The 19,957-nt window shown below is 42.7% G+C and overlaps 1 protein-coding gene and 1 pseudogene across 1 annotated transcript in view; one reads left to right on the top strand and one right to left on the bottom strand.

The window, feature by feature from the left end:
- RALA (RAS like proto-oncogene A) overlaps positions 1-16,680 on the top strand; it is a 74,092-nt gene extending 57,412 nt beyond the window's left edge. Inside the window, exons 3-5 of the mRNA XM_043588525.1 lie at positions 1,365-1,573; positions 6,417-6,591; positions 14,699-16,680. Coding sequence (XP_043444460.1) covers positions 1,365-1,573; positions 6,417-6,591; positions 14,699-14,821 — 507 coding nt within the window. The 3' untranslated portion in view covers positions 14,822-16,680. The remainder of the gene's footprint in view (positions 1-1,364; positions 1,574-6,416; positions 6,592-14,698) is intronic.
- Positions 16,681-17,135: 455 nt separating this feature from the next.
- LOC122488212 lies at positions 17,136-18,399 on the bottom strand (annotated as a pseudogene).
- Between the last annotated feature and the right edge of the window lie 1,558 nt (positions 18,400-19,957).

Below are 19,957 nucleotides of genomic sequence, written 5' to 3'. Positions count from 1 at the left end.
TTATCTGTTCAATCTGTTTTCCCTACTACTCATTTTAATAACTAGTCTTTCAAACTAATTGCTAATTTCAGGCCCCTTCTTGACAATATGGAGGAGGTCAAAAGTAAGACTGTTCACAGGGTGCCTGAGTGGCTCAGTTGGTTAAGCATCCAACTCTTGATTTCGTCTCAGGTCATGATCTCATGTTTGTGGGTTTAAGCCCCTCAGCTGGCTCTGCACTGACAGTGTAGTAGTGCCTGCTTGGGATTCTCTCTCACCCTCTCTCTCTGCCCCTCACCCACATGTGTGCATGTTCTCTCTCTTCTCTCTCTCTCTCTCTCTCCCTCTCTCTCTCTCTCTCTCTCAAAATAAATAAATAAATAAAATTTTTAAAAAGGTAAGACTGTTCACGTACCTTACATTTGATGAATGCTTAACTTTTCATTTAGTATTGATAAATACTAATATTCACCATAGTATCTGATGTGCTATCTGAATATTTGTATTTGATATTCATAAATATGCAAATAAAAATTAGCATGTAAATATGGTAGAATGTCCCATAGCCTTTATAGTTACAAATACACTGTGTTCGTATTTTTAATAATTATTTAGTGAGCGTCTACGTGTTTCAGACATGTTCTAAGCTCTGGGAGATGGAGTGATGAGTAGAATAGTCAAGTCCCTACTCCCAAGGGTTAAATTCTCGTAGAGGGATATAGACATTGAGCCAATATATAAGAACATATCAGATAATGAAAATACTTATAGGACCTAATAAAAAAAACCCTACACAAGTGTGTATGTATACATCCTTACATGCTAACAATGATACAGTGATCAAAAATATCAAGGGGAGATTTACAGAGTTGAAGATGGATGTGGGAATGTAAAGTTGTTTAGTTGTACTGTTATTTTAAAAATCAGATGTTTAGAGAGAGATCTAAAAGTTCATGATTTGCCACTCTACTGAGTAGTATAAGTCACTTTTTTGATTTGGTTCATTTTAGAAAAGAGATTTCACAACTCTCAATGCTTACCTAAATATTGACTTACTTTCAAGTTATTTCCACAATTCTGGCATGAAAATTTATATTTAGTGTCACATTGAAAGGAATTTTTATGTATTTGATTAAATATATGTGTAATAGCTTTTGTAGTTATGGTGTTTTAAGGAAGAAAACAGCACCGTTTTCAAGCTGTAAACAGTCTAGACTTAATCATTTAACCCTGGCTTTTTACAAATGTCGAAGCCACCAAATTACCTAAAATGAAAATTTAAATTAATGAGTTTTTACCATCGGGGAAACCTGAATGAAGAGTACATGGGACCTCTCTGTACTATTTCAGCAGCTTCACGTGAATCTCTATTTCATCTTCTGTAGTTTGTGGAGGACTACGAGCCTACCAAAGCGGACAGCTATCGGAAGAAGGTCGTGCTGGATGGGGAGGAAGTGCAGATCGATATCTTGGATACAGCTGGGCAGGAGGATTACGCTGCAATTAGAGACAACTACTTTCGGAGCGGGGAGGGTTTCCTCTGTGTCTTCTCGATTACAGAAATGGAATCCTTTGCAGCCACAGCCGACTTCAGGTGTGTCAGGGACGAGTGCCGTTGTACAGGTGTCCTCCCCAGAAACAAGTGGACAACCAGAGGTGGTTACTTGTTAGTCTTTCCCTCTGTGTGCAGTTGTGTTTATTCCCTCTTTGATGGTAGTGCGTGACTCCATCCACAGTGCATGTACACTCGGGTGTTCCGTGTACGTCATGTAATCTTCCAGCCATCCCCGTGCCCTCTGTATTGCCACATGAGATGGTGGCAGCCTCAGTCCCCAAAGTCTGTTAGGCGTTACTGGAGTATTTCTCTTCAGAGTACAGTACTAATGCTGCTGGAATAGTTGATGCTTGGATCACATAATGGAGCTCTGACCCAGATTTCAGATCTTTCTGCGTTAGTCACTGGCTTTACAGCACCCGTGTGATGCTGAGCGGGCACATCGCCATCCTCCTCACCACACAGATGCCCCGACAGTGCACACAGATTATCTTAATAGAAGTAGGGGCGCCTGGGTGGCTCAGTCGGTGAAGCGTCCGACTTCAGCTCAGGTCATGATCTCGCGGTTTGTGAATCTGAGCCTCACATCGGGCTCTGTGCTGACAGCTTGGAGCCTGGGGCCTGCTTCAGATTGTGTCTCCCTCTCTCTTTGCCTCTCCCCCACTTGTGCTCTCTCTCTGTCTATCAAAAATAAATAAATGTAAAAATAAAATTAATAGAAGTAATAATACCGTAGAGTGGTACACTGGGTTGTGTGATACAATAGTTTTTATATCTCACTTACTATTTGCCTAATCAAATTCTGTCATCCCTTTGGTTTGCAGGGAGGCGGTTGGTGAAGGGGAGAGGGGTTCTAAGAGAAATAGGCCACGAATAAGTTCTTGAATAGCCTCAGTTACTACATGCGTAATCAAAAGTAGTCTTTTTTTTTTTAATTTTTTTTAATGTATATTTATTTTTGTTAGAGACAGAGCACAAGTGGGGGAGGGGCAGAGAGAGGGAGACACAGGATCCAAAGCAGGCTCCAGGCTCTGGGCTGTCAGCACAGAGCCTGACACGGGGCTCGAACTCGCAAACCGTGAGATCATGACCTGAGCTGAAGTCGGACGCTTAACTGACTGAGCCACCCAGGCGCCCCAAAAGTAGTCTTTAATTATATATTTTTTATTTCTGTTTAAGTGTTTGCCTTGGTATAAGGGACACAAAAGAAGCATGTGGTGAACCCTCTGTTTTCAAGATTCACACAGCCTAGATGATGAAGGCCTGAAACCAAGAACAAGGTAGTGACAGAGTAGGAGACGTGGGCAGTGATGATTACAGGGACCAGGAGAGGAGAGGAGCTCAGAGGCCTTCTTGAGATAGATGAGCATGAAGGATGACAAGGATTTCCACAGATAAGGAAAGAAGTTTTCCAGCACTTGAGCAAAAACTGAACCTGGGCTTACACAAAGCCTCCTTTCCGTGTGCATTCGAAAGTGTCAAGAACTCAGGGAATCTCAAGGACAAGACACGTCATTGAGAAACTTTTAAAATGCACATATATTTGTAAAATTAACTTTGTTGTCTCTAAAGAAGGAGTTATGTATGGGATAAAGTGCACACAGTGGCAGGCCCTGCTAACTTACAGTCCTGGGAGACGTGTTGAAAGTTAGAGAACTGTCAGTGCTTATTCACTCATTCAGCACATATTTGAGCGCTTATTATGGAGCAAGTCCTATTCTAGGTGATGGGATAAATGTGTCACTGTAGTTGCCAAAGCCAAAGTGGTGTCTCAAGGGAATAAAGAGAGTAAGAATCTTGGGCTGTGGCTTTTACAGAAAATAAGTGAATCATTCATTACTCTTCTGTTGTCCCTCCAGTGTGTTGCCCTTCCCATAACAGTCCCAGTGACTCAGTGGCGACACAGGAAAGGCATTTTTGAGACAGTCTGAGTGGTTGCGCTCCACCTGGTCTGACCCGCAGAGTGTGGCACCAGCAGCGGCTCCTCTCTTCAGCCTTCCTGGGCCTCCTGTCCCCAGGGCAGAACCCACCACTGCTTGCTCCTCTGTGTGCAGAGTGCCTGGCCCCACTCTGAGAGCACACTCGCTGCACTTGTAGCATCAGCTTGATTTGCATGTGTTTTTCCTGACCAGGAGAAAACTCTTGAGAGCAGGACCCATTTCCTATCCACCTGAGGATCCCCAGGACCCATATTTGGTACTGTTCCTGGCATATATCATACAGGGCATGTTTAGTAAACGTTTGATAGAAATGTTAGAAAATGTTCTTTTTTTTTTTTCTGGTTCTCACTTTTCTTATGTCAAAAATGAAAAAGTTGGGCCAGTTTATAAAAGTACTTTCCTATTCTAAAATTCTGTAATAGCCTCTAAAACTCCGCTTAAAGGGAGCATCACATTAAGTAAAATGCGTAGGAAGGTTGTAGATATAGCAGTGCCTTTCTCTGACATCCAGGAAAGTAGCTAATTAAAACCAGCTAATTAACTCTCATGAATATTGTCTTCTCACCTCTGAACCCAGAAGGTCCAGGCTTTCCAACACCACATTTCTGATAGCATTAATCACACTGTATTTTCAGTATTGGTCTTCCTGGAGCATTGGACTCGTAACTTATGAGGTATTTATTAAGAAATAAGTTAATGACTATATCTACATGTGACCAGAAGTACTAGTCACAAATGCCAGAGTCAGTCTCTGGTGGTTAGTGAGATTAAGTAGTAAGTCAGGTGTTGTTAACATCTTAGTGTGAGGCTGTTGATCACAAAGGAAACTGGTTAAGGAGGTAACAGCAAATTTGTTGTCACCAGCAGTAGAAAAAGATTTGGACTGGCTAATATCCCCTTCACAAATACGTCATAAATTTAATAGTAGTGATGGTGAGTGTTGACGTGCTCTTTGCAAGAGATCACGTGGATGGTAGACAACATCACAGCCCTGTAGTACAGCTTAGCATGTGTCACCAAGTCCCTGTGCCTGGCTGACATTGTAACTTCCTAAAATGATGGGTAATAGGCTAAGTACCAGTCAGTGGAAGATGGAGGTGACTATATGGTCTACAATCTGTTCACGGTAGAAAAACTAGGAATTTAAAAAAAAAAAAAAAATTAGGGGGACCTGGGTAGCCCAGTCAGTTAGCATCTGATTCTTGATTTTGGCTCAGGTCATGATGTCACAGTTCATGGGATTGAGCCCTGTGTCGGGATCAGGAACTAGGTGCGGAGCCTGCTTAAGATTCTCTCTCTCTCCCTTTGTCTCTGCCACTCCCTCTCTCTCTGTCTCTCTTTTTCTCTCTCTCAAGAAAAGAAAGAAAAACTAGGAATTCAGGTCCAAAGAGCTGCCTACAAACACTGAGTCTGTTAGAATATTTACAACATCGGAAATCAGGTGAATGAAGTGATAGGAAAGGTAGTAACACTGCCTAATACTCATAACAGTGCTCACCACACACCAGACACTTCGAAGCATTAACAAGACAAGCCAGATACTAGCGAATTTCATGGATTCTAAGGCATGCATTTTTTACATCTTATCTCTTAAAATCAGAAGCACAAAATCTAAGAAGCACAAAATGGACAAATCTGAGATCAAGGCTTGATGAAGATTCATACTCAGTCTCTCAAATCTATCTTATCATGATAGATCCTCGCAAAACCAGGTATACTCTGCTGACCTGTCATCCCAATAATCCCTTTAATTTTCTCGTTTTTCTCTTAGTCTGAACTATTTGTGTTCCTGTAGTTCCAACGTCTTTTAATAATTTCAGAGGGGAGGCACCGGTAAGTTAGCAAGAAAGTGTTGATTTTATAAGAAAACCACTTTCTCCAACACAGTAATAATAATGATTAAGAACAGCTAACGTTTACTGAATATTTACTACGTGCTGGGCACAACTCTAAGTACTTTGCGTTTCATCCTCATAGCAACCTTATAAGGAAGGTATTATTGTTAGCCCCATGTTACGCATGGGAAACTGAGGCAAAGAAGTACTTTGCTCACAGTCGCCTAAGAAGGACAGAGAGCCATGATACCTTTGGAACTGGTGACAGCATATAACTTCTCTGTGAATACAAAAGCTGTACTCCAGAGCAGACTTGCAGAGATTTCTGGCATGTGTGGGGTTTTTTAAAACATTTGGTAGGACCATTGATATGATGTAATAGGAATGGCACTCTCTCCCTCTGTGGTCTTCCTCCCCAAATCCCATGACCCCAATTTAATCATGAGAAAAACATCAGACAAATACCAGTTGAGAGATTTTCTACAAATTAGCTGACCAGCACGTCTCAAAACTGTCAAGGTCATCAAAACCAAGGCAAGTCTGAGAACTGTCAGAGTCACATGGAATCTAAGGCAATATGACAGCTAAATGTCATGTGGTGTCCTGGATGGGATCTTAGGACAGGAGGGAAAAACTGAAAACATCTGAATAAAATTTGGACTTCAGCTAATAATGATGTATCAAGATTGGTCCCTTCGCTATGATAAATGTACCATGCTGACGTAAGGTGTTAACAGTAGGGGAAACAGGGTGTGGAGAATACGGGAACTCTCTGCACTGTCTTCACTACTTTTTGCAAATCTAAAACCATCCTTACGTTGAAAGCTTATTTTCAAAAACACTTGGAGGAAGTAGCCTTTGACACTTTGATTTTGTGCCTCCACTACCATATTGCTACTCTCTTCAGTGTATTTTCCCTTCAACAGTGAAGTGTGTAATTCAAGTGGTTGGTGGTAGAATGCAACACACGCCCTACCGTGCCATGATTGAGTTAATTGTTATGTAGACACACACACGTAAAGGCTAATGGCAGATGGTGTTAGTTATTTTGTTAGCTTAACCTGTGGGGGTGATATTAATATTTCCTTCTCATTTTCTTTTATCCAGGGAGCAGATCTTAAGAGTAAAAGAAGATGAGAATGTTCCATTTCTGCTGGTTGGTAACAAATCAGATTTAGAAGATAAAAGGCAGGTTTCTGTAGAAGAGGCGAAAACCAGAGCCGACCAGTGGAATGTCAACTATGTGGAAACATCTGCTAAAACTCGAGCTAATGTTGACAAGGTAAAGGGTGGCTGTCCTTACTGCTACATCACGTTAATAAGCTGATTTGCTTTAACTCAGCTGCATTTTGTCCAGAGATTTGTGAAACTTTCAAATGGTGATTTAGTATGTGCTGATTATTATCTGCCCTAAATGCTCAAGTGCAACATGTTAGGCATTTCTCACTTCACCTTGTCCTCAGGCTCCCAAGAGACATTAAAACATGAGACACCACAGCTAAGTGGTTTTTTTCTAGCACTAATAGGATTTCTGACCCGAATCGCTGCCTTTTCTTAATTTTTCTTTTTTCTTACCCTGAGCGGCTGCATAATTTAGAAGTGTCCTCTGAGCTGACACCTGCCCAGCCCTATTTAAGTTCTCGAAAGTAAAGGTACCTCCGAAGACAAAGGATCCCCAGATAAGAGGGCTTTGAAATCTGTTACTACACCTGTGCCCCTACCCTCACCTCTGTTTCCCCCTGAGCCCTCTTCTTTGTCCACATTGGCCCTTCGCCGAGTCCAGGCCAAGAACACCCTTGCCTTGTTCCTGGGAACCTGCCCACATACGTTATTTCATCCTGCTGCTGAGACCTGCGTCTTCAGTGTTTAGGAAGACTGAGGCACCGCCCCCTTGAGCCCTCCACACACGGCCTCTTTTTAGCCTCCAAGCATCTAAGCTCTACTGAGTGCCTCTCAAACTCTAACTGGCAGAAGTGTCTATGAAACTTAATACACATGGATTCCTGGGTCTTACCCCCAGAGATTTTGCTTCATTTGCTGTGGGGTGGGACCTGAGAATTTGCATTTCTAGGAAGCTCCAGGTGGTACAGACTGTGGCCTGGTGGACCACACTTTGAGTAACACTGCTCTGGGTGGCTTTAAGTTTTAGCGAATTGGTCTGCTTGTGCCTGTAGACTCGTAATACCAATACAGAAATCATTAGGTTAAAAAAAATTAGTCTTTCTTTTCATTTGCTGTGGGTTTTTTTTTTTTTAAGTTTATTTATTTAGTTTGAGAGAGTATGCATGGGCAAGTAGAGGAGGGACAGAGAGAGAGACAGACAGACAGACAGACAGTCCCAAGCAGGGTCCGCAGTGTCGGCACAGAGCCCAACACGGGGCTCAAACTCACAAACCATGAGATCATGACACGAGCCAAAACCAAGAGTTGGACACTCGACCAACTGAGCCACCCAGGCACCCCCAATTACTGTAGGTCTTTAGGTAATGTCACTATACTGTCTTAAGCTGATTAGATTTCTTGTCACATGGTGAGATTTCTGTAGTTCCAAGAGATCTGTACAAAATGAGTGTTATAAGATTTCTACATAGTCTATACCAGTTTTCTCCAAAGTTATGGCAAATGTATTTAAAGTACTAATAAAAATAGGTTTTAAAGTTCAGTGTGTTTGGGGTTTTGAAAGGCAGCATTGAATATTAGTGTGTGTGTGTGTGTGTGTGTGTTTCGTTTCTTCCAAACTGATGAGCAATTGTAGAACACACTCTAAAACCTATTCAAACTAAGGACAGTGGGTCCAAGAGGTGAGCAGTAACCACAAAAGCTATGGAGCGGTCATTATAACAATCTCTGTGCTGTCATCTGCTGGCGTGAATTTTTTGCCATATGCATGTATTTTCAAAAGAGGAAAGTTGAAAGTATAGGGCTATTTTAGTTACTCTGGCTGTGTAACAAAATATACCTCCAAAACTTATGGGTGAAAGTAACCATTTATTATGCTCATGGAATCTCTGGGCCAAAGTTTTGGACAGATCAAGTGGAGTTGGCTTGTCTCTGTTCCACAGTGTCTCATGCCTCAGCTGAAAAGCTTGAAGTCTGGGAACTGGAAGCATCTTCAATTAGGTTCTGTTCTTTTCTTTCTTTTTTTTTTTTTCAATTTTTTTTTTAATGTTTGTTTATTTTTGAGAGAGAGAGAGACAGTGTGAACAGGGCAGGGGCAGAGAGAGTGAGACACAGAATCCGAAGCAGCCTCCAGGCTCCAAGCTGTCAGCACAGAGCCCGATACGGAGCTCGAACCCACGAACCATGAGATCATGACCTGAGCCAAAGTCAGAAGCTTAACTGACTGAGGCATCCAGGCCCTCTGATTAAGTTCTAAAGACTGTCCACACATGCCTGATCCAGGCAGTTGACACTGGCTGTTGTCCAGGGATGGCTCGGTTCCTCGCCATGTAACCTTTTCTGTTGTGTCCTACTTTAGGCTTTCTTAGAGCAAGAGCCAGTGTCACAAGAGAATAAGAACCAGGCAGAAACCATGTCACCTTTTATGACCTAGGCAGGGAAGTTACTCAGCATTATTTCCACTTCATTCTGTTGGCTGGAGTAGTCGCAGGTCCTACCCAGGTTTGGGAGGAAGGGGAATGGACTCCACGTGCTGATGGAGAATGGTAAGATGCTGGAAGAGTGCGTAGGGAGTATTGCTGTGGCTGGTTTTGCAAAGTATCGTCTGTACTCAAGGGTCACCTCTCCAAAGCAAAATTACATTAAATGTGGACGCTTATAAACCAAGGTACGGGGGCAGAGCAGGGTGGGGGTGGGCGCCTGGGTGATTCAGTCAGTGAGCGTCCAACTCTTGATTTTGGCTCAGGTAATGATCTCGCAGTTCGTGGGATCGAGCCCCACGTTGGGATCCACATTAAGTGTAGAGCCTGCTTAAGATTCTGTTTTCCTTTGCCTGCCCCCCCACTTGCACGGATGCACACTCAGATAGATAGATAGATAGGAAGGAAGGAAGGAAGGAAGGAAGGAAGGAAGGAAGGAAGGAAGGAAGGAAGAAGGAAGGAAGGAAGGAAGGTAGGAAGGAAGGAAGGAAGAAGGAAGGAAGGAAGGAAGGTAGGTAGGTACAAGTTCATATGGAATACTGTAACTTGATGTACTACTCACCCTGAGGAGTGACTGCCAGATAAAATACCTCAGTGGCTAAATAAAAGTAACTTGCAGCAACTATTCAGTTTCTAGAATTAGGTTATATTTGGTTTCTTGCTGAGGAAATAATGTTAATAGGTAAAGGAGCTAATATTCAATGGTGTCTGTAAGACCCAGGCACTGTGGCCAGCACAGACCATTTGTCTTTAACTCTGTAAGGCATACTCTTCTCGTGCTCACTGTTTAGATGCGGAAAAGAAGTGGAAAGATTATACACCTGATTCAACTTCAAAAGGACTGTGATGGCATCTGCTGGCTCTGGGTGCAGCCAACCCTGGTGCCCGTGTCATTTCCGCACTGTTTTACTCGACACAATGGTGTCTCCTGTGGTGTCTCCCAGGCTGTATGTCGCCCGCTACTGGAAGCCTGGCACAGATTGTCGGGGGGTGGCAAGTGTTAATACTGGCTCCTATTAAACTGGCATGTATCTTGTTTGTCACAAAAAACAAATACTAGCTCCCTACAAGAGTAAGGTCTCATGTCTTGTCCTCATCTGGATTCCAAATAGACCGTTGGGTTGAAGTTTCAAAGAGGCAGATTTTGAATCCTCCCTGTGAAAAGCTTCAGGACCATCAGAGTGGTTGAGCAGGCTCGAGAGGGAGAGAGAGGGGGGAGGGGGGGAGGGAAGAGGGAGAGGGAGACGGGGCCTCGCCTGTCGCAGAGGCCATGCCTGTCACAGAGGAGTCACCCAGAGGCAGAGGACCACATGGAAAACCTGCTTCTGGACTCACTGGGTGCCAGGTTCATCTGACGACCTTGTTAGTAGCCTTCTAGCTAAACGCTCCAGCTCTTTAAATCATGGCTCCAAGGTTGCTCTTAATTTTTTTTTTTTTTTTAAGGTTGCTCTTAATTTTTAAGGAACATCTTGGAGTAATGGAAACAGATTGAGCAAGTAGATGTCAAAAAGGAGAGTGTGATTTATTACGTCAGGAGAGCCAATTTAGGTTGGGGAAAGAGTTATAGGAGAAATGTCTGTTTATTTTTAAGTGTTTTCATTAAAAACATGAACACATGCTTATTATATAAAGAAAAATCTGTAATAAGGAGAAAAAGTGAGTCACTCCCCTCCCCTTCCTGTAAGGTAACCAACCACTGCTGATCAGGTGTGTCTTTCCAGACATTTATCTACACTTACAGACCGGCGTGTAGAATCTGAGGGAAAGCTTGTGTTTGCTTGTTTTCCCCCCATATAAATAGGACTTTTGTAGTGTATGTAGCACATTTATATACATATGGTGTATATACAACATATATATAGTATTTCTGTGTATGTAGATCATGTATTTCTGTAGTTTGCTTTGTAAATTTCATAACAGATGTAGTTCTTTCCATGCCGTTACATGTAGACATACCACATTCTTGTAAACATCTAGGAAGTGTTTCATAGTTGGGCTTTTTCGTAATTCAGCCATTTTCCCGTGAGTGACGTGCCAATTGCCCGCTGTGTCTTCTCTCACAGCAGTGCTGCGGTGAGCTTTCTGTGCACCCATGCAAGGTGCATTGTGAATTTTAATAACAGGGTGCCCTCCAGAAAGCGTCCTTACTTGCATCAAAACCCTCTCCCCACTGTCTTCCCAGCACCAGGTAAAGCAACCTTTCAAAGTCACTGGGGAGGTGGCTAAACCATTGTTTCTTGATAATTAATGAGACATGTTGTAGTTGATTCATGGGCCGTTCCATTTGTACATTTTCTGTGAACTCTGAAATTACTTTCTTTTCTGCCCATTGATCTTACGGCTTTATTATTTTGATTCCTAAAGCGTACTTTATAGTAAAGACATTAACCGTTTGTCCATTTATATCTGTTGTGGATATTGTCTCCTAATCCATACTACATCTTCTAACTTGGCTGATTCTTGTCTTTTGCCATGGAAAAACACTAGGGATTATGTTGTGAAATCTTTCAGTGTTTTCCTTTCTGACTCGTGGGTTCTGTGGCTTTCTTAGAAAAGCTGTCTCCCATCCTAAACTTAAAAACAATTAAAAAGTTAAAAAAAACTTACCTATAATTTTTTCCCTTCTTTTTTGTTGGCTTTTATGGTAGATCCTTAATCTGTTTGAAAATTTAATATTGTCTAAGTGCTTAAAACAAACAAGGCAGAGGTTTAGATTTAAGCTAATGTCTGTTGATGCTTTTCAAAAGAGAGGTGTTTGTCGTTTCTAGTAACTTTTGTTTTTTCAGCTGTATTGTAAGCCTAGCATTCTGAGCCTGTTTGTATGTTTATCTAGTTTTGTCTTATTTTGACTTGTGTGAGAAGGATATCCTGTGATCTCTACTCTGGATTTAGAAGAGCCAAATTTTGTGTATACCAGGTTGCCCTAAAATGGGAATGGGAAAACAAAGGAGACAGGAGAAGAAGAGGTGGGAGCAAACAGAAAAGTAATTTTGAAAAGTGTCTATATTAAAAAAAGTCAAAGGCAGCCCTGCGCTTTGGGGATGATCATGTGCCTGAGGTTGTCGAAGCCAACCCTTTATTCTTTTTTATTTTTATTTTTTGAGAGAGAGAGAGAGAGAACACGCAAGTGGGGGAGAGGGACAGAGAGAGAGAGAGATTGAATCCCAAGCAGGCATCACACTCAGCACAGAACCTAACACAAGGCTTGATCCCACGACCCTGAGATCATGACCTGATCCGAAATCAAGAGTTGGACACTCAGCCACCTGAGCCACCCAGGCACCCCCACAACCCTTTATTCTTATCCCTAGTTATGCGTGTCCTTCCATGTGGCCGTTGGAACAGAGCTTCCATTAGCTTTACCTCATTATAGTAGCTGATGCAGACTTTACAAGTTCCCCACGGCGTTTGCTAGTCAAGATGACCTTGGCGATTTCTAATAGGGATTCATTTGAAGTTCACTGCGGATACTTATCTAAAATTAGAAATTAAACCTTCTTCTGATGTCTATTCCATAGTGATAAGTCCACATCTGAAAGCCGCAGGGGAGTCCTCGGATATTACACGTAGCTAGTTTGGAAGCTCCCTGCCCCGATGGCCAACTGTGGACTCGAAGCACAGGGTTCTGAAATCTCCATCCTGGGGAAGCCGAGCCCGTGGGCCCATGGGGTCTGTGTCACCTGTGTGTTTTGGTCTCCTGCATCCTCTGTGGATGTTCTTTGCTCACTTTTTCCCTGTTTTAACCATTCCCCTCACCTTGTGTGTTGGTCCTGTGTCCATTTGACTTAACCCACTAGTCTCTGATTGTTCCTTGCCTTATTATTATTATTTTTTAATAGCCTCCTTGCTTTCTGACTGACTTTTTGTTTTTCACTCCAGATCAGGAATCGTCCACGTTGTCTAGGAAACGCTGGTTCCCTTTGCAGGAATGGTATTTAGCAGCCAAAGCCTGGGGACTAATTTGCTTATTGCTGTTGGGCTGTCGTTGCTTCGTGTCCCTTCAGTGAAGTGCTGGCACATATGTATTCTTACAAGGAAGCAAATCCTGAGAGCCCACCGTTACTTCTGATTCAGGTTTAGCACTCGGGATTTTGACCCCTCTTCTCTTACACTGGAAGTCTTGGTTCCTAACCCACATCAACATAATTGCTCCCTTACACTGTCCTGTAGCATCTGTATAAAACTGTTCAAAAGGACGATACCATTGCTACTAGTAACAGCCAAGTTACAAAGTGATGTCAGAGATCCGTCTTTTTTATTTGTTGAGCTTTTGTTTTTGTTTTTCTCTTCGGCTTCTCTTCTGAGACGTACATTCTGTATACTGTGTTTTAAAGTCCCTCGAAATAATCCTGTCCCCCGTAGGATTATGTCACCAACTCTACGTATAGTCTTATTTGTTTTAGTTTGATTCTCAGTTTTTGTGTCCAGTTTCATTTTTTAAGACGTAAGACATGTCCATTTCCAAAATAGAAGTTGTATAACGAGATATATTCAGAGATGCCTCACTGTTCCCTGTACCCTGTTCCCTTCATCCTCAAAATAATACTAGTGTTTGGTTTCATTGTTTCTACTTCACATGCAGGCGGATCCACGTAACCCATATTCTACACACGCACAGGCTCACTCTCTACCTGTGCTTTTCGGCGCCTTGCTTTTCCAGTCGGTCTCCTTTAGAGAGCTGGAGGCATGTTTGAAAAGGCACACTGGCCGTTACGTAACCCACATTTGTTGACTTAACAGCATTCAGAATGCACAAGCTAACCAGAATTTTTAAATGTTTGTTTTTAATCGGTGTGGTGTCACTTCTTATTTCATGCTCTTGAGAAAAATAAAAAAATAAAATAGAAGTAATAACTGAATTTTTTAATTCAGAATTTGGGTATAAACCATAAAAGTTATTCATCCATTCATCATACACGCACATAACTATTCGTGTACAGTGTGAGCCCTTATCCTTCTAGGCTCTTGTCTGTCTGCACTCAGACATTTGCTATTGATATTTAACTTTTGAGTTGTTACATTAGTAATTTTTAAATTATTATACTAATATCTCTCCTTTGCCAGTTTCTAGACATCAAGACAGACTTGATAAATTCTTAGCCTCTGGTATCAAAATGACAAAGGAAGCACTCACTTTCCTTAGCTTTGTTTCTAAAAATGGACCTGAGGAAAAACCAGTTATTAAATATAAATGTTGTTAAACATGAATTAATTACTTTTAAAGATGAACTGGTAAGATACATTTATTAATTGTAAATTGCTCAAAGACGGTCCATTGAATTTTGTCTTTGGAGCTATCATCACTTGTCTTGAAAGTTGGGATGGGAAGATCAGATTATATTTTGTGAACATTTCTACCAAAAAGCATAACTCAGAACATTTCCCGATTTTCCCAGTGTACTTGAAGAAGACTCTAGTTTTGTGCTTTCCTGTCCCTACACGCCTCAAACAGGAGCTCTTTTTTTTTTTTAATGTTTATTTATTTTGAGAGAAAGAGAGCACGCATGGGTGGGGGAGGGGCAGAGATGGGGAGAGAGAATCCCAAGCCGGCTTCACACTCAGTGCAGAACCCAGAGCCCAACACGGGGCTCGATCCCACGACCACAAGGTCACGACCTGAACTGATATCAGGAGTCAGACTCTCAACCAACAGAGCCACCCAGGTGGCCCCCAGACAAAAGCTCTTAAGTAGTTACTCCTACTTATTCCCAAGGTTTACTGCTCCGGTTCCAAGAAGTACCAAGGTCATACTATCTGGTGGCTTTATTTACCCTATTTTCTTCTTTCTAGGTATTTTTTGACTTAATGAGGGAAATTCGAGCCAGAAAAATGGAAGACAGCAAAGAAAAGAATGGAAAAAAGAAGAGGAAAAGTTTAGCCAAAAGAATCAGAGAAAGATGCTGCATTTTATAATCAAAGTCCAAACTCCTTTCTTATCTTGACCATACTAATAAATATAATTTATAAGCATTGCCATTGAAGGCTCAATTGACTGAAATTACTTTAACGATTTGGAAATTGTTATGTATCACTAAAAGCATGAATTGGAACTGCACTGAGAGTCAAATTCACTTAAAAAAGAAATTAATGTGGCTTCACCAAGAAGCAGAGTTCAACTTCTCTCATAATTGCCTACATTTATCGCGGTCCTGAATGTAGCGTATGGGCTTGTGTGTCGCGGGCAGTCTTTCTGGAACTGTTAGAGCCGAGACGGGGTGGGAGGGATGAGAGGAAAGGCTACTTCCTCTGGTTTATTACAAAGCTTAAATTTTATATCATTTTAAAATGTCTTGGTCTTCTACTGCCTTGAAAAATGACAATTGTGAACATGGTAGTTAAACTGTACCACTTTTTTTTAACCATTGTTATGCAAAATATAGAAGAAAAGTTATTGGCATGATTGTTGCATATAGTTAAATTGAGAGTAATTCATCTGTGAACCTGCATTAATTACCTGGTGATTAACGTAGAAAAGTGATGTAAACTTGTACATGGAAATTTTTGAATATGCCTTAATTTAGAAACTGAAAAGTACCCGGTTGTGTCATTCTGGATGTGTCCCCGCTGGTGCCGTGGGCCCATTGCCCCACGTGTCCTGGTGAGAGTATTTGCCTGGTATGGAGTACAACTTTTGTATAGACGATTCTTGCAAAATAACTGTCTGCTAGGAGTCTGTCCAAACTTAAAATGTGTGCCATACTCTGGTTCTCGAAAGTAAGGGTCCAGAGCTCCTTGATCGCTTTTCATTAACCGTAAGGTAGTTTGACATGAAGGGCCAGCCCATACTTGTAAGATAATTGTAGACTGTGGGGATTCAGTACAGTTGTTTCGGTGAACCCTCGGTCCCTGGAACTCCCTTTTTACAAGTGGTGAGCGTGTGTTAAGTTGTTGGTCTCTCGGGAGCAGGGCACAGGAAAGGTGTCGTTAATGCTAATGCATTTTGCACTAGAACATTCGGGAAGGTGTGCGTGCTTGCGGCTGGTTCATTTCTACATTTGCACTTAGGAGGTGACAGTTTGGCTGCAGGAGAGTTACCGGGAGTCCCTGTAGTCCGTGTTCATAATGGAGAACACCGGAGCCACGCTTTCCTAACGCTAACATCACTCAGTGAACCCCAAGTATGGTGCAGAAGGCATGTTTGGCATCTGCAGACCGAACACCAGCCTGTGTCGCCCTGGCATGCCGTGCCCACTGGAGGAATTCTAGCATGCTGTTTGGGAACATAATTTCAATGGGAAATATACCACTGTCCAGATTTTTGTTATCTTCTTCAGAATGGGGCTAAGACGGCTAATTCAATAAACTTTGTCTTTCTTTTTGCTCAGTCCTGATTTCAACAAGTGAAAAATGCATTCAGGCGTTCCAGGTAACAGGTGTGTATGTGAAGTTAACAAAAATAGGCTTTTTAGGAACTCAGCTCTTTAGATATTACATCTGACTTGTCATGTTAAATATTTGTCCTTAAAGGGTTTGAGATGTACATCTTCCGTTTCGTATTTTTCATAGGCTATGCCGTGTGCAGAATTCAAGTTACCAATGTAACCCTGGCCCCGCGGGCCCGGCGGTCTCCGTGTGTACTCATCACAGTCTTATTTAACCAGGGGTCCTAACCACTAACATTGTGACTTTGCTTTGAGACCTTTCCTCTCCTGGGTACTGAGGTGCTATGAAGCCAACTGACAAAGACGCATCACATGTCTTAGGCTGATGCCACTACCCGATTGGTTTATTTGCAATTTGAGCCATTTAAAGACCAATAAACTTCCTTTTTTAAATGCTTGTGGTGTTACTTGATGTTTACGATATATGTAACATGTAAAATTCAGACGACCCGACCTGGGCCTCTTCATCAGAGATTGTAAAGCCGCTGAGTGTCTTGAACTCTCAGTTTAGGGCTTTCTTTTGAGTGATGCCAGATTTCCTGGATCATAGAGTCATTGCTCAGGCTCAGGGAGGGCTCAGAAATGGGAGGACCCCATGTGCACGATTACGTGGAAGATACCGTTATGCAGTCACAACTGCGCATTACTTTTAGAAGACTGCCAAACTAAAATGGCTGGGGGCCAGCTTTATATCATGTTCTAATCGGAATGATCCCCAGAGACCATATAATTCCCAAATTGTGGCAGGAGTAACCATGCTGTTACCTACCATTCCTTTCTTTTCTTTCTTTTTCCTTCCTTCCTTCCTTCCTTCCTTCCTTCCTTCATTTCTTCCTTTTTCTTTCTTGTTGATAAAGTAAAAATTTGGGTTATTCATCTGTTCATGACACAGTACACAAGAGGCAAAGTGTTTCACATAGATGTCCAACTCCCTGGAATGTTAATTTCTTTCACTAAAAAGACTAGACATGAGAGGCAGACGGTGCTTAGGCAACTGAAATAAAGATGGTGAGGGGACACTGCTAAGGTCATCCTCACGGGGACGGGCACAAGGGGACTGTCAGTCACCAGCTATTTTCTAAAACTTAGCTGGAAACAAAGGAACACCACTCCTGGCCGCTCCTGCTGTCGTGGGCCTCAGTCACCCCCATCACACAGGTATGGCAACGCTTTCTGATGGTTGCCCTTCCTGTCTTGCTGGATGCTGTACTATGGGGGCTTGCTGTACTTTCTCATGAATTCAGACCTCATTTTCACCAGGTCCGCTGCACTGTGAGAGACCATGATTCTAGTCAGGATTTTATCGTGAGTGATCTTGCCCTTCATGGAGTCGTACAGTCAGCAGAATACTGGGGCTTGTCCTGAATGCACTGGACCGGGTTCAGGAAAACCTCTTCCAGGTGTCCTTTGACTCCTTGATGCTCTCCAGCATGTCATAGCTCAGTAGCTTTTTATCCCTGGAAGTAGCCAGACACTTTCTGGAGGTGACACACTCTTCACTCATGATGCGGATCCACTTGAACACATCAGTTCCTTTCCTCTTCACTCCAGCATCCTAGAGATCCTGGGCATCTTGGTCAGTCGGTTTATGATCGATGACAGAGTCGTCTTCCGTTCTACCCTTTTTGAGGGCAACCGTCGGCTTGCAGAAGTCGCCAGATGTGTCAGAAACGATGTCCTCCAGATCAGTCTTGTACATTTCCTTGTAGATTCTGTTAATTTCTTGAAGCTCCTGGTTGGTCCTTGAGCAGATGATCTCAATGAGAGAGTCCCCATCAGCCCCTTCATGGAGGTTTTCAGCTCAGAAGCATCACACGGAGCAGGTGGCTGGACAAGGCTAACTTCAGAGCTGATGCAAGTTTCTTTTTGGTCCTCTGGTAGGCAAAGGCAATATCCTCTGTTCTTGCTGCAGTTGGTCAAAATGTTGACAATGGTGACCTCATCCACACCTTTGGTCTTGATGGTCATTTCAGTGTTCAGAGGATCACTCTCAGGCTGATCAAGATTGGTGTGCTCTTGGACAGACCCGTATGCACTTGGGAATGTGGAGTGATCACCCTCCAAACTGAGCTTGGAGAGAATTTCATGAACAGCAGTCTTTTTTTTTTTTTTTAAGTTTTATTTACTTATTTTGAGAGAGAGCGCCAGTGGGGGCGAGACAGAGAGAGGAGAGAGAGAATCCCAAGCAGGCTCTGCACTGTCAGCGCAGATCCCAACTCGGGGCTCGATCTCAAAAACCGTGAGATCATGACCTGAGCCAAAATCAAGAAGAGTCGGACATTTAACCGACCGAGCGGCCCAGGTGCCCCACTTTTCTTAGTTAATTCATAAGCAGTGCCAGAATGAGCACATATAAGTTATAACTGGCATAGTTTTAACCTCACTGGACCCATGTTTAACACCAGTATGGGGTATGATGTTACATATATACCAAACAGAGGTTAAATTCTGGTCTTAAACTAAATCAGAGTTTCATGTCTCACCATTCTGTGACAAGGACATAAAACTTAATATTTGGCAACCATCAAAGCATTTACCAAAAGTTCCTATAAAGATTTCAAAGTAATGCTTTTGATTTAACCCCGTGTTAGAAGTCTCCTTTAGCAAATTACTTAGGAAGTCAAGAGTGGCAGGTCAGTAGAGGTCTTCATTCATGCCTTTCGTTTTCTTTAGATTTGTATATCCCCCACCGTGGGCGCTGCTGGGAATATAGCAGATGAAGGACAAACATGAGTCAGAGACAATTACAGAGATTCACACGGAAGAAACTACCCCGGTGTCCCATGCCGATGGAGAGGAAGTTAAAAAACAACAAAGATTAGGTATTCGGCCTCCTTACTCTGGGCTAGACCGCCTATTTCTTATGATTGTCAACATGAAAAATAATTATAACAAACTGTGCATCCTATATGCAAGATACTGTATATATGTATTTAAATTTAGTGTTAATCCTATGAGGTAGGTGCTATCATTTACGCCTATTTTGCAGATGAAGAAACTGAGGCCAAAGAACAGAAAAACTTGCCCGGGGCCACAAAGCTAGCAACTGTTACCTGGCACTGGAAGCATAGTGGTCTGGCTCCGTGCACAATGCAGAGTGGAGACGAGAATTCATGGTGGGATACGGCCCACACGTCCCCAAGGCTGCAGCCGAGAACGAGAGGCGGAGGCGAAGGGGCCTCCTGTGTGTACAGCCTGGTTGCTGAGACAAAGACCAAGTGCCGAGAGGGAAAACTTTGTGCAGAGCTCAGCTGTGGAGTCAAGCCTTACAGCGTTTTTCCCATAACGTCAGGAAGGAGTCAGCCTGCTCTGGCAGGCCGGAAATCTCCTCCCATATTTTCTTAAATGCAGAATGACTTTCCAGGCCTTTTGCTCCAGCAGCCCCACACAGGGCAGGGGCCTGGAGGCAGGCGGGAAGGAGCTTTGGCCGTCAGTCCGTATTCTCCGTCTTTACAGAACGCCATTTCTGGGGATGGGGAGGGGCCTGGGGAGCACTGAACATCTGTTCAAGAGAGGCCATGAGGCCTGTGATAACTTGCATGGCTAATCTGATAGAACAAGATTCCTTTTATCAAAAACCCCGATGAAAACAAACAGCTGAAGTGTAAAGGTGTTTGCAAGCAGCTAGCAGGAAATGCTCCTAAGGGCAGAGTGTTTGAAACACCCA

This window comes from Prionailurus bengalensis, chromosome A2 (genome assembly GCF_016509475.1).
Source record: "Prionailurus bengalensis isolate Pbe53 chromosome A2, Fcat_Pben_1.1_paternal_pri, whole genome shotgun sequence".
NCBI classification, from domain to species: domain Eukaryota; kingdom Metazoa; phylum Chordata; class Mammalia; order Carnivora; family Felidae; genus Prionailurus; species Prionailurus bengalensis.
Note: the sequence above shows the minus strand (reverse complement) of the source record. Positions and strands in the feature narration are given on the sequence as shown.